A 14,225-nucleotide genomic window follows, 5' to 3' on the forward strand; every position below is an offset into this window, starting at 1 on the left:
CCAGACCCCCAGCTGGTGGGGGCAGAAAATGCAACTCCAAGTGGCCTCACTGGGCCAGTGCCCAGTGTATCCATTCAGACCATCCCAACCACTGCGCTGACTCCTGTATACCCATTCTGTGCTTAGTTCCAGCTTGGAAGAGATTAGAGGGGATGGGGACTGGGCCTTGCTCTTGTAAAACTTATAGTCTGGGGTGTGTATAGAGGGGACATTGGGAGAGACTCAACTTCCCAGGGACTGTGTGAGGCTCAGGAGCCTGCCCTACCCTCCAGCCTGATCAGCACCCCTAATCAGGCCATCAACTAGGAAAAGCCAAAGATGGTGAGCAGCCATCTACAAAAGGACCTGGAAGTTGACTATGGCTGGGGGCCTGTGGGGCCTGAGGAGGTAGGACTGGCATGTGGCTGAGACAAGGACAGCTTTATTAACTTCTTGGCTCCCTTTGGAAGATAGCTGCCCTAACACCCTGTTGGAAGTTAGTGCTTCTCAGAGTAAATTTGCTATTTGCGTTTGGGTTTTCTCAAGCCATGGAAAGGCAAGTTATACCTCTGGGCACCTGGACCAAGGGGCACGCTGTTTCTGAGCCTCACCTCTGTGATGCTCTGCAGGGCCTGACCCACCCAGGTAGCTCTGTGCTATCCCCTCATTCCTTACTCTGCAGTGCTCCCCAAGGTCTGCACAGGAAATTTCTTACTTTTTGTGCCAAAGTTCAAGCCCTCCCGCCCGGCCTTGACCTCGGTGACCTGATCAACAGATAAGTACTGAGATCCACTTTGTGCTAGGCCTCGTTTTCTGGGCTGTGGGGACACGAAGAGGAATAATTTGCTGACCGTGCCCTGGAGAGACCATAATTCTAGACAACGGCTCCCCACACCCCCCCAGTGTGTCAGTTTGGAGAGGGAGTGCTGAGAAGCTGGTAGAATTTCCTTGACTCTGGAGAACATTCAGCTCCTGAAAAACCCGCTACAAGGCCCAACTTCCCCTCCCGCTCCTTTTCTAAGGCCGAGTGGGAGCACAGAGGAGGAGGCGAGAACTCCTACGGGCTCCGAGGAACGCAGACCGCCCTCCCTCCTCGCCCTACGGCCGCAGTTCGGGCCTCCCAGCGCAGGGGGCGCGGTGCGACGGCGGGAGCCGGCCGGGCCAGCCCGCTCCTCCTCCTGGCCGCGGCCGCGCCGCTGCGGCGCAGGGAAAGCCGGAAGCGGCGGCCGGCTGGGGCGGGGTGCGGCCGGCTGGGGCGGGGTAGGGCCGGCAGGTGCGCCCGGCTCCGCGCGGGGGCGGGGGTGTGCCCTGCGTCCAGAGCCATGCTCAGCAGGTCGGGGTATCGGGCGCTGCCCTTGGGGGACTTTGACCGATTCCAGCAGTCGAGCTTCGGCTTCCTGGGCTCTCAGAAGGGCTGCTTGTCCCCGGAGCGGGGCGGCGTGGGGCCGGGGGCCGGTGAGTGGCCACCCAGCACGGCGGACCCGGGGCGGGCACCGGCCGGCATCCCCGGGCCCGAAGTCTCTGCCTCTCAGGAGTCAGCCGGTCTGGCGCCCTTGCACTCTAAGAGGAGGGACCGAGAGGGGACACGATGTGGCGAAAGGCCTGGATTGGGCATGGGATGCTGGCGCTGATCCACCCTTCCTGGGGCTACGCTGCAGCCTCAGAGCTTTCTCATCTTACAAGAAGTCTCGCCCCATCACATTTCTCCTCGGCCCTTAACAGCCCTTTAGGTCTGGGCAGCCGTTGCAAGTTCCCATTTTGCCTAGAAGAAAATAAGATCTAGGCATAGGAGGTCACCAGCACACTGAGGGCTCTTGGCTGCAGAGAAATTGCAGAATTCTCACCCCAGGGGACAACCCTAGAGGCCCTGAGCTCCAGCATCTCCCTGTTACCTGGTGGAGATGGGTGGGCCAAAAAGGCAGGCCCTCAGCTGCCTGTTGTCTGCTCTGGCCCTCTTTTGCTCCAAAGCCTTGAGAGGTTCCCTTGGCCCACAGGTCAGAGTCCACATTCCTCAGCCTGGTAACCAAACCCTGGAGGATTTGGTCCCTCCCTGACCCTCCTGTAATGACAGCTGCCCCTATCCGAGGCTTCCTTTCCTGCAGTGGCCACATGGGTCAGCTATCCTGAGGCTCAGAGAGCCTAGAGGGTTTGGGGTTCTTGGGAGGATTGGGCAAGGTTCCTGTCTGCTTCCTGTCCGAGGCTGGGAGGAGAAGGGGAGCAGAGAATAACCTCATCCGAGATTCTGGGGCTGTCTCAGCTCTACTTTCATCCGGGGTTCTGGTTCTCTCGGGGCCAGGACCTCTGGTTCAGATGAACATCTTCCGAGTTCCCCCTCCCACCTGAAGCAGCTTCAAGTGAAGCACACATTTGACAGTCTTTAGGGCACTAAAGTAGGGGGAAGAATTGTGAGCCGAGAAAGAATGTCTTAGCCCTCATCTATGGCTCCTATTGATGAGCCATTAATGCCTTATCCCTTTAGGCTAAGGCATTATCTCCAAAGGGACTCCTTGAAAGCACCCCTCTGAGGCTGATGGTAGAGGAGGAATGTGTGATGCCAGCAGTTTCAAGTTCAACCCAGCACATGTTTACAGAGGCCCAGGTGCTCCTGGCTCTGTGCCAGGTATGGGAAGGCAATATAAATCAGACAAGAGGATTGACTCCCGCTCTCAGCCTGGTGAGGACAGCATCACATGGATTGGCTTCTCAGACCTAATGGCCGTTGCCTAGCAGAAAATAGGCCTTGTGAGGGTAGGACTTGGCACAGATTAGTTTTGATGTGTGGGAGGAGGGAACAGTCCTTAACTAGCACTTGCCCAAAGATATGGGAGTGTCAGGCAAGGAGGCAGATTGAGAGCCCAGAGAAGGAAGGAGCCACTGAAGGGGGAGGGAGGCAAAAGGCACACTTGACCAAGTTCACTCTGCCTGCCCCTGACCTGCCAGACCTGTTGGTGTTCTTTGACTGCCTCTGTTCTCTTGTCCCCAGATGCACCTCAGAGCTGGCCCTCCTGCCTCTGCCACGGCCTCATCAGTTTCCTGGGGTTCTTGCTGCTGCTGATCACCTTCCCCGTTTCTGGCTGGTTTGCCCTGAAGGTGAGGCTGACCGAGTGAGCCGCCAGGGTGGTTGGGCCACACCGAGGGCTTTGGCATTGGTGGATAAGTCCTCTGCCCCCTTCCCCTGAATATTACGTTACCATACTTCTGTGAAATGGACTGGGCGAGGATTGTTGATTCTCATCTTTCAGATCAGGAAACTGAGGCTTAGACGTGTCCAAAGTCATCCTGGGAGATAGTAAGTGGTAGAAACAAGTCTTCCTAAATTCCCCAGTCCAGGGGTCTGGACGCTGGCTTTAAGGTGGTACAGATGTCTATGCCAATTCTTCCTCCCTTTGGGTTAGGCTAAATTAGAAATGAAAAACACTCAACTTGGCCAAGCAGGTAATGAGTAGTAAAAGGAAGTCAGGCCTCATTTTCAGCAAGGGGTGGTGCAGATGGGAAAAGGATGAACTAGAGTTGAGGCTCACACCTGAAAGCTGCAGGGAAAGTGGAAGTCCAGGCAGGCCTTGCCCTTGGTGTGGCCCTAGGCAAGTCACCTGCTCTAGAAAGCCTTAGGGGGTGGTGTGGTCTGGAAGGAAGTCCTTAGAAGGTCCTAAAATCCTGGTCCTAAAACTGCCTTTGAAACAAATACTGTGTGATCTTGGGCAAGTCATTTCTCCTCTCTGGTCTGCATTTCTCAATTTGGACATGTTAGTTTGAGGACTCCAGGGATCTGAAGTTGGCAAAGCCCTTTGCTTTGGGTCGCTGTTAGAGCAGCCCCACCTTTTCTCCTAACTAATTCAAGGGCAGACGGTTTCCTGGTTTGAGTCATGTCTAGCTGCAGACCGTAGAAGTGATAAGTTTCTCTGAGTATCAAGTCAAAACAGTGTAGTAGCTGAGAGCATGGCCTCTGGAGTCCTTCAGAACCACATTCAAGTCTTGCCAGTTTCACTTAGGGGCTGTGTGATGTTTGAGCAAGTCACTTAACCTCTGAGAGTCTTGGTTTTCTCATTTGAAAACAGAGCTAAGGATACCCCACACTGACGAAGACCAGGGGAGACATGGGGGAGGGCCCTGTTATTGCCAGCTCAGGCTCCCCACTTTCAACTCTTTCCCTTGTCATTGTGGACAGATTGTGCCCGCCTACGAGCGCATGATCGTGTTTCGGCTGGGCCGGATCCGCACTCCTCAAGGACCTGGCATGGTTCTGCTCCTGCCCTTCATTGACTCCTTTCAGAGGGTGGATCTGAGGACACGGGCCTTCAATGTCCCTCCCTGCAAGGTGAGGGGCTTCTTGGCTCCCCTGGACAGAGGGAATGGGGGCTTGTGCAGAGTGTATGGTGAGTGCCATACCTTGGCCTGTAAATAGCCATCAGGGGTGGGGAGAGGGGGGTAGAGAAAAGACCAGAAAACCGAGGCTGGGAGAACATCTTTGCTCCATATATATAACTGCCTGCACCTGGGGACACCATTTTGCCCTTGAGGAGCTAGCTACCAGGTGGGTGGGTCAGGCTGCGTGGTCTCAGTGGGCCACACCTCCCTGCAGCCCCAGCCCCTTGAGTGTCTCCTCCTTCGTGGCCTCTCCCTACAGCTGGCCTCTAAGGATGGGGCTGTGCTGTCCGTGGGGGCCGACGTCCAGTTCCGCATCTGGGACCCGGTACTGTCGGTGATGACGGTGAAGGACCTGAACACGGCCACACGCATGACGGCCCAGAATGCCATGACCAAGGCCCTGCTCAAGAGGCCTCTGCGGGAGATCCAGATGGAGAAGCTCAAGATCAGCGACCAGCTCCTGGTAGGCGGCACCTCACACGATAGAGTTCGTTGGCTGGCACTTGGGCCTGGCTCTGCCTGCCAGGGCACTTTGCACGAAGCACCAGATCACTCTGGGCCTCAGTTTACCATATGTCCAAGAGTGTAACAGCCTTTGAAGAGCTAGTGGTCTGGGTGCAACTCTGAGTTGAGGAACAGAAGATGGTCAGGGCCTATAGCGATCTTGGGCGAACTTGCCCTGGGAAGGGAAGGGGTCCCGATGGGGGCGTGGTCTGCCTCTGACTGCTGAGATCTCACCTTCACTGTTCTGCGGGCGTGGCCATGACAACGCTGGGCCTCAGGGCCCCTCAGCAGTCGCATGGGCAGGCAAGTGGGTGAAAGGAGCAGGGGCCCTCCTGGCCCAGTCACCTGCTGGGGAATTCCGTGCCCTGCGGTGCATTTTTGCGGTTTTGTGTTCCTTGTTCTAACCGAACAAAGGAACTCGAGGGCACTTGGACCTTTTTCTGGCCTCTTCCCCATGTATGAGCAATGATCTACACTGGAATTCACCTCACATCCCTTCTTGACAAGATGGAGTGGAAATGAATACACCGTGGCGGTGTGCCCCCTGCACCACACTTCCCTTGTGCTTTCTCCCGTGTCCTGACAGGAACACGGATGGAGTTTCCCCTCATTCTCCTCAGCCCTGCCTTCCCCAGGGGACTGGGGTTAGAGGACAGGAGGGGAGTGTGGGAATACCGGTCCTGGAGGTCTCAGTCCTTCCGGGAAGTAGATCAGCCAGCGGAGTGGCAGTCTGTCTGTGACGGTAACAGTAGCTCTCCTGTGCATAGCAGTTTACAGTGTATGAAGTCCTTTCACCTGCCCTAGTGGATCTCAGCTGTATATTTTGCTGCAAGAGGGCCAGTATTATTGTTTTATTTGGAGGGAGGAAACTAAGGCTCCGAAGTTATTTGACTTGCCTCTCAGAGCCGTGGTCAAGGGCAGAGCTGGGCCAGAGGTGGAACATCTGCCCTGCCCCTAATCCAGTGCTCAGTCTTGTACAGCTCAGGCAACAAGTTGACAATTTTTATCCATGAAGCCATATTCCATTTAATTTACCTTCAGGAAGAGAAAAGATTCTCTCACCTTGTTGCACGTCGATTTGGTGCGGCAAAGCCAGGAGAGGCAGTTAGGGGGAGTCAGTCCCACACCAGGATGGTGGAGTCATTTAGGGTCCATTGCCCAGACTGAGCTGGCACCAGGTACAGTGGGGTCAGTGCCCGTGGTTACGAAGAATTCTCAGGAAACCCAGCACCCCTCCTGTAGGCGCTGGTTCAGGCATCCGTTTCTCATCCTCACTTTCATTTTTGGGTCCTTTTCATCTCGAGGGTTTGCACCCTCCCCACCTCTCGCTTGCTCCAGGCCAGCTGCTTCACCCCTCACTGCCCTGGGCCAGCCTCCCTCAGCCCCTACCCATCACTCTGCAGGCCTTGCCTCTTAATCCTCAGGAGAAAACACTCTAGGACAGGAACTCTTTCAGCTTCCTCCAGCGTCACTCCTTCAAACTCATCTACATACGTCTGTGCTACTTTTCCTGCCTCATTGGAAGCCTTTGTCTGAGGCTCATCCCTACCCCAGGCGGTGCTCTGGGCCCAGGACTCGGCTCCCTCCCTCCGTCCTCCCTCCCTGCTCCCCTTTCTGCGCAGACACATGCCCTCCCTTTGCCCCAGTCCCCCTCTTGCTCTCACTCCCCTCTTCTCCTCTTCCTCCCCTCCTGTCTCTACACTCCCAAGTCAGCTCTGGCCACGTCAGGGTGACCTCCCTCTTTCTAGCGCAGGGGGCACCTCCTCCCTTCCCTTGCTTCACCTGCTGGCAGCCTTTGACTCTGGACCCATCCTTCTCTACTCTCGGATCCTCTGCTTCCCTTGGCTTCTGTTACCCCACGCGCCTGCCTCTCCCCCTTCCTGGTCACTCCTCCTTCTTCTGCTGCCCTTTCGTTTCCAGGTTTTCTGTCAATGGCCTCTTCTCCTCTATGACCTCCTGGGGAGAGCTTATCCATCCAGGGCTTTTTGCTGTCTCTGGACACTAATTATTCACAACACTCTGCTCCAGCCTCGACTCTCTCCTGCGCCCTGGACCCATTTATCCGTCTGCCTGTTGGACAGTTAGTTGTCTCTCCCATAGACCCCTCAGGGTTAATGTATCAGAAAAAAGTTCTCTCTCCCCGGCCCACCCCCTAGTCTGTGTCTCTCTCTGTGTATCCTCTCCACTTGAACACCCACACGCAGGGGCCATGCAGGAACCCACGCCAGAAACCTGACAGTGAGGTGACAGCCGGGCAACCAACAATCCTAGTGGCTCTGCCTGTCTTGCTATGGCTTCGTATAGTTTACAGAGTTGTGCCCCTCCTCTTGGTGTAGCCCAGCTTCATAGCCACCTGTCTGCCTGACACCAGATTCGGGTCATTTCTGCCTGCAGTTGGTCTCCATGCATCCACCCTCAGCCCCTCCACTCCAGTGTCCCCATAGGAGCCGGGGGAATCTTTCCAATGAGCAAATCTGCTCTGTCACCTCCCTCATGAACTCCTCCCTGGGGATCCTTGTGCCTCACGATAAATCCAAGTGAGCAGATGCAGCCGGCTGTGACCCAGCTGTCTCCATGCCCCCAGGCCACGGTGGAGGGTCCAGCTAAATGGAACTACAGTTACTCGCCGTTTCCCGAACATTCCAGGTCCTCCCGTCTGGGCTTTTGCCTGGAAGGGTGCTCCCTTATGCCCCTTCACCTGGAGAACTCCTCCTTCCGGCTTCACTCCCCCTCCCTGCCCGGGCCTACGCCCTGGGCCTCGGCTGTCTCTTGGTTGCTCACTGCCAGCTGCCCACTCCTGGGTTGTAGCAGCCCTCTGCCTGTGCTCCCTGGCTGGGACCTTCTCAAGGGCACGTAGGGGGGCCTCATACACTGCTGTGTCCATGTGTGCCCATTCCAGCCTCCCAAAGAAGGTGATCCAGAAGGCCTTGTTGAACGAATTCCATTTCTCCCCACACTGTCTTCCAGCTGGAGATCAACGATGTGACCAGGGCCTGGGGGCTGGAGGTGGACCGCATGGAGCTGGCAGTGGAGGCTGTGCTCCAGCCACCCCAGGACAGCCCGGCTGGGCCCAGCCTGGACAGCACCCTCCAGCAGCTGGCCCTCCACTTCCTTGGAGGAAGCATGTCCTCAGTGGCAGGAGGTGCCTCACCTCTGGGGCCAGGTGAGGAGCCTTGAGGAGGTGGGTGGAGGTGCTCACTACGGCACATAGCTTGGTGTGCGGCACAGGCTGAGCTTTGCTACTTGCTCCCTTAACCAAGCACCTTTGTGTAGTGCACCCCCTGCCCAGCTGTTCCAGTCACCTTGATTCTAGAGCTCACCAGAGCTAAGGCAGTGAGAAGAGCCCAGGTGTCTGTAAGTGTCTGTGAGTATGTGGAGGCCTCTGGAACCTCTGTAGGAGGAAACAACAGCACCCGGCAGAGAGTTTTACCTTCAGGGGTGGAGTAGCTTAGAAAGTGGGGCTGAGAGCGAAGGCTGAAGCTCAAGTGTGGCTTCTCAGCAGAAGAAGTAGATCACGGGCCTCAAGGGGATGTGAGGGGGAACTGCCACAAAGGTATGGAGGCCACAGTGATCCTGACCTTGGCAGCACATTGACCTCCTTCTCTTTGTCTCCCTTTCCAACCCTGTTGGCACCCCCAGCAGACACCTTGGAGATGGTGAGCGAAGCTGAGCCGCCTGCCCCTCACGTTGGTGCTGGGCCCACCCTGAAGCAGCCTGTGGCCGAGGGGCTGCTGACTGCTCTGCAGCCCTTCCTGTCTGAGGCCCTGGTCAGCCAAGTTGGGGCCTGCTACCAGTTCAATGTCACCCTGCCCAGTGGCACCCAGAGCACCTACTTCCTGGACCTCACTACAGGTGCAGCTGCCCTCCCTGCCCCTCCTCCCACCCAGGTTACTTGGAGCCTGCTGCCCTGGGGCCCTTTTGAAGACTGCCCCCTGCTCCTGCCAACAGTTTCAGGCGGACCCGTAGCAGTCAGGGGCTCAGACACCATGTGCAGACTGTGGTTGTTCAGGCCATGTCTCCCTGCCACGTCCTCGTCAGCAGGACATCTCAGTAGCCAAGCTTCCCACCGCAGGAGTGCTCGCGTGCTGCAGGCCTCCCGGTGCCAGGCCCCGGCTGACCCCTTCAGTGTATTCTCCCCACTGCTGCTCACCAGGGGCCTGGGACCTGGGGACTGTTGGAAACTGAGGCTCTAAGTGCTCACACAGCCAACAGGACTTGAACCCAGCGTATTAGAACCTGAACTCTTAGCCACTACTTTTCACTCTTCCCAGTGGGACATGCGAACCCCTTCTTCCCCTGTCATCCAGCTGTCCCCCTACTAATGCTCAGTTTTCTTTCCCCCAATAGGGCAAGGGAGTGTGGGACACGGGGTGCCCAACGGCATTCCTGACGTGGTGGTGGAGATGGCCGAGGCGGACCTGCGGGCCTTGTTGTGCAGAGAGCTGCGACCACTGGGGGCATACATGAGCGGGCGGCTGAAGGTGAAGGGTGACCTGGCCGTGGCCATGAAGCTGGAGGCTGTCCTCAGGGCCTTGAAGTAGCAGCCTTGGCTGACCATCGATAGCCTAGCCCCGAACCTGGCACCAAGCCAGGGGGACGTCTTGGAGGAGGAGGCATTGGCACTGTACCTTGGATTATTGAGGCCATGAGGAGTTTCAGGCCCAGCCAGGAGCCAATAAATGGAGACTGGGAGACACTGGAGCTGGAAGAAGCTAAGTCAGGCTGCCCTGCCGTTCTTGCCTACAGTGGGTCTTTGGACAAGCTGTTGCCCATCCTGGGCCCCTGCCGAGCACCCCGCCCTGAGCTGAGTACACAGTATAAGGACAGGAGCCAGGCCTGCTCTGCCCTGCTGGCTCCCTGACTGGAGAGGCAGGGCCCACAGAAACAGCCTGACAGCCTCTGGCTTGGTCCACATGTGAAGGAGCAAAGCATGTGACACAGGCTGCAGGCTCCAGAGTGGAGGATCAGAGAGGCTGGGGGGCGGGGAGGCGGCCACCGAGAGGAGCAGGGGGCTGGGGTTCGAGCTGGGTCTGCCCTCCTGATCTCAGCCCAGGCCAAGGCTAGTGGGGGGTAAGAATGGGAAAGCGTGGGGCCTGCTCCTCCCCTGGGCCTGCTCCTGAAGGCATCTTGACTCGGCTACCAGCTCCGTCCTGCATGCCTGGGGGGCTGGGGCCCAGGGCAGCATGAAGGAGAGCCCTGCCGTTCCTAGGTTTCTTACCAGAGGTTTGAAAACCTCTAATAAATGTGGTGTTTACAATGTATTGGAGACAAATGGGGGCATGGTGGGGGTGGTGGGTAGGACAGGCCCTGAAGCGATGCCCCTACCAGACCAGGGCGCCGGAAGCTGACACGGGTCCTCATGATGCTCTTGAATCACCCATAGTTCCCCTTGCTGCTGAGAGTCTCAAAGCCCTGGGGCAGGCACAGGACACTCTGTTCCTCTTCATAGTCAGGAGAGGTTTGCTGGGAAAGGGGGTAGGGTGTGGCAGAGCTGGTCCCACAGACAGGAACCTAATGAGGGGCAGGGTGGGGGCTGTGTCACATTCAAGAGAGGAGTTGGGCCTGCTCTCACCTTTCCCTCCTGTTGTACCTGGTCACTGTTCCTCCAGCAGCAGAAGTGAGGAAACGGGCCACGGAGGTCTGGCCTGGGCCCAGCCCGGAAGCTTAGCCAACCTTCTGCTCTGGTGCTCCAGCCCAAACCCCAGGGACCCCAAGAAAGGACTCTCACTTCCTGAAGAGGCCTGTGAAAAACCTCCACAGAAGCCCAAGCCTCCCCTTCGAGGAGCAGCCTCTGGCTTGTCCTCTGGCACCAGGCCTCCTCCACAGGGCCCTCTCCAGCTTCCTCGGCACCAGGCTCTGTCCAGTGTGCCCTTTTGTTCCTGCCGGTGCCTGTTCCTTCTCTTGGAGGTCCTTCCAGCACAGACTGCACCGCCCTTGGGTTCAGGTCTCAGCTCCAGGGCCTCTTCCCAGAGGGCCAGAGCCCCAGCCTGCTGCCCCTGCTCCAGCCCTCTCTCCGCTAACGGGAGGATGCCCAGGCGGGGCCTTCCCTCCAGGCCCAACGGCCACCTTCCCACCACCCTTGAGGCCTGGTGGGGCATGGTCCTCTCTCCTCTTGCCTGGGCTCCCCTCCACTTCGGGGCTGTCGTTGTGCCCAGTCCCCGTGTCTGGTCACTGTTCTTGCGTAAGTGCCTGCCCTCCCTGCTGGACCACCAGCTTCCTGTGTGAGCGATCCGTGTTTCCTCCATCGCTACCACACAGTGCCCACCAAGTGTTAACGAGGAAGCCCCAGGTACTTTCCTCATGAAAGCTTAGGGGAAATGGAAACATCTCAGATTTTTATTTTCGGAGCATGGGAGGATCACCTTAATGTTTCTGGATGTCTAAGTGGGTGGAGAACAAGGCCTGTGGCCAGCCATGACTGCCCCCGTCCTCTCGAGGGGAGCTCATTCCTTGGGGGGGACCAGCGCTCCAGGAGAGGGTGCCCACAGGTTCAAGGGCCCCTGGGCTTTGGAGGACTGAGCAGACCTGCAGTCCTCAGGGGACAAGAGGGGTCACCCAACAGGGTCAAGGTGTGGGGAGGGAGGGAGAGGGTACCTGATAACCAGAGAAGGCCTCCAGAGGACGTGATGCCTGAGACTTGCAGCCCCATGGGCGATGAGAGAAGACATGGCAGAGGGGAAGCCCCTGGGAGGACACAGACAGAAGAGGCAGCTGTGCCCACCCCCCCGGTTTGGGGAACTGGAACCTAAAGTAGGAGGCGGAAGCAAAATCACCCACTCACTGGGTGCCAAATATGTCCCCGCGCTGGACGAGACACGTCATACATGTTATTTTTTTCTTCAAGATAACCTGATGAATGATAATTAAAATGGTTATATTATGCTATGAGGACATATTAATATATAATACATTATTTTGATGCTTTTTTTTAAAAGATTTTATTTTCCCTTTTTCTCCCAAAGCCCCCTGGTACATAGTTCTGTATTTTTAGTTGTGGGTCCTTCTAGTTGTGGCATGTGGGACGCCGCCTCAGCATGGCTTGATGAGCAATGCCACGTCCGCACCCAGGATTCCAACCGCTGAAACCCTGAGCCACCGAACAGAGCACACGAACTTAACCCCTCGGCCACAGGGCCGGCCACGGTGCTATTTTTTAAGTAGGTAAATTTTGAATAGCTAATATAGTCACATGGTTCAAAGATTTTTAAAGATTAAAAAGGCATATTATGAAAATTGTCCCACATCCTCCTGACTCCACATATTTCCCCACCTTTCTCCAAACCAGTATCCCTGGTATTATTTTCTTGGTTATTCTTCCAGAAGTTTTTTTTAATACGTATACAAGAAAACCCAAATATACATTTTCTGGACATTTTTTAAATACAAATGGCGACATAGCTTATACAGTGTTGCTTCGTTCACTTAACATTGTCCCTTCAGGATCTTTCCACGGTAGCACACAGACCTTCCCCATTCGGCTTTGTAGTTACACAGGATTCCAGCGTATGGATGTATCATAATTGATTTAACTTGTCTTGCATTGATGGACATTTAGATTTTTTTGTGTGTTTTGCTATTGCAAACAATGTTGCAGTAATAACTTTTAACATATGCTGTTTCACCTGTGGTTGAGTTTATCTGTAGAATAAAATCCTAGAAGGGAAATTGCTAGGTCAAAGCATTTGTAATTTAATAAATATTGCCCTGTTTGGGGGTCATTCCATTTACACTTCCATTGTTAGTGATTGAGAGTGTGTTTTTCCTCATAGCCGTGCCAACACAGTGTGTTGTTATTAAACTTTTGGATTTTTTGACAGTCTAATAAGTGAGAAATTGCATCTCAGTGTAGTTTTGTTGATGTTGTTCAATTGATTATTGCTTTTTAAGACTTGGATTTCCAGAATATTTCATGGCTTTCTCCACTGTATGGGTGCAGGCCCCCATCTTTACTGCCCCAGATTCTGCCTCTCAGCCAGGAGAGAGAGGAATGGAGAGAAGAGGGGAGGAGAGGGGAAAGGGAGGGGAAGGGAGGGGAGGAGGCTGAGGATAAAAGGGACTTGCCTACCACAGTCCTTCTCTGCTGGGAGGTGATCCACTGCACTAGGACTCCAACTGCTTTCATCCAAATTCCAGAGCCTGGCACAATGTCTGCCATGTAACACCAGCAACTGGTTTTTAAAATTAACTTGAGGCATAAGATGAAGGAGTATCAGATTTGTTGAGGAAGATGGAGGTAGAAAGAGACAGACAGAGGGGAGAAAGAGAGAGAAAGAGATGGGGATTGGGAGAGAGGAGAGACAAAGACAGAGACAGAGGGAGAAGGAGGGGGAGAAACAGAGACGGAGACAGAGGGAGAGAGATGGAGAGAGACAGAGACAGAGACAGAGGATGAGGGAGAGGGAGCAGCAGGCTGGAAGGCGAACAAGGGAGACAAACCACAGGGAGATAGGGACAGAGGGAAGGAGTAGGGGTCAAACCGCGGTGCCTGCCACAGTGGTGAAAACAAAGCCATGCAGGTCGCCCTGGTGGGGCCAGAGTCACCCCTGAGGAGGAGAAGCCTGGGGAGGGCACCCAGGGGCCTCCAGGGGGGCCTTGGCTCCCTGGTCTGGGTCTCCTGTCTCGCTGGAGGGAGCCCACAGAAGCCCAGTCATGAGCTTGTGGCACCACCTTGTGGCGATTTGGAGGATAGCTGGTTTTCTCGTTCCAGATGGCGCTTTCAAGGGCTAGAAGGGTCCTAGGGGGCACTGGAGCTTAGTGGAGAGTGGAACCAGAGCCTGAGCCCAGTCCTGGGAAGCGTTCACCTTGTCTGACCATTCCCATAAACGTACACACACACACACACCCCTGTGTGTACCCAGGCCCAGGGTGGACTTTGAAGTGATGGGGGGTAGGAATTGGCCAGGAGAAATTGGGAGGGTTGACTGGTGTGACCAGGAAACTGCAGATTATGGGACTAAATCTGTAAAACGGAGCCAGTTATATCAAAGGCCATTTTAAGACCTTCCTAGGATGAGGTGCTCTTACTTTTGGAGGTTCCTCCTCAATTATTGAAATGCACAGAAATCCTACATTAAATATAACACATTACGGTAAAATAAGGTGAAGTGCTTTTTGTAAGTTTGCCTTGGGAATTATTCAGCTAAAAGTAATTCGTTTACCGTAGAATTATCTGTGAGTTCTCAGCATTCCCTGGGCATTCATTTGTATTCTTGAAGTGCTCACAGAGTTTAAAGAAAACCTAACCTACAAATTATTTCCAAATGTAATGAATTCCTTGTGAAATTACATTTCATAATTACAGATGTTGGCACAGAATTAATAACAGAAATTAACAATTGATGACATTTTGTAGACATTTGATTAAACATTTATAATTT

General features: G+C 55.1%; 1 protein-coding gene across 9 annotated transcripts; it reads left to right on the top strand.

Annotated features, from left to right (window-relative positions):
* The first annotated feature begins 1,165 nt into the window (after positions 1-1,165).
* STOML1 (stomatin like 1) lies at positions 1,166-10,109 on the top strand. 9 transcript variants are annotated; one of them, XM_070269216.1, is made up of 7 exons: positions 1,166-1,252; positions 2,963-3,069; positions 4,145-4,294; positions 4,604-4,807; positions 7,816-8,011; positions 8,491-8,700; positions 9,196-10,109. In XM_070269216.1, the coding sequence occupies exons 3-7, from the start codon at positions 4,166-4,168 to the stop codon at positions 9,387-9,389; spliced, it is 933 nt and encodes a 310-aa protein (XP_070125317.1). In that variant the 5' UTR covers positions 1,166-1,252; positions 2,963-3,069; positions 4,145-4,165; the 3' UTR covers positions 9,390-10,109. The 9 variants fall into 9 exon arrangements, with proteins under 9 accessions (XP_070125317.1, XP_023509708.1, XP_005602997.1 ...); XM_023653940.2 differs by having other exon boundaries at positions 1,175-1,252; positions 8,488-8,700; XM_005602940.4 differs by having other exon boundaries at positions 1,192-1,434; positions 8,488-8,700.
* Positions 10,110-14,225: the final 4,116 nt, after the last annotated feature.

The sequence above is a fragment of the Equus caballus genome, chromosome 1 (genome assembly GCF_041296265.1).
Source record: "Equus caballus isolate H_3958 breed thoroughbred chromosome 1, TB-T2T, whole genome shotgun sequence".
NCBI classification, from domain to species: domain Eukaryota; kingdom Metazoa; phylum Chordata; class Mammalia; order Perissodactyla; family Equidae; genus Equus; species Equus caballus.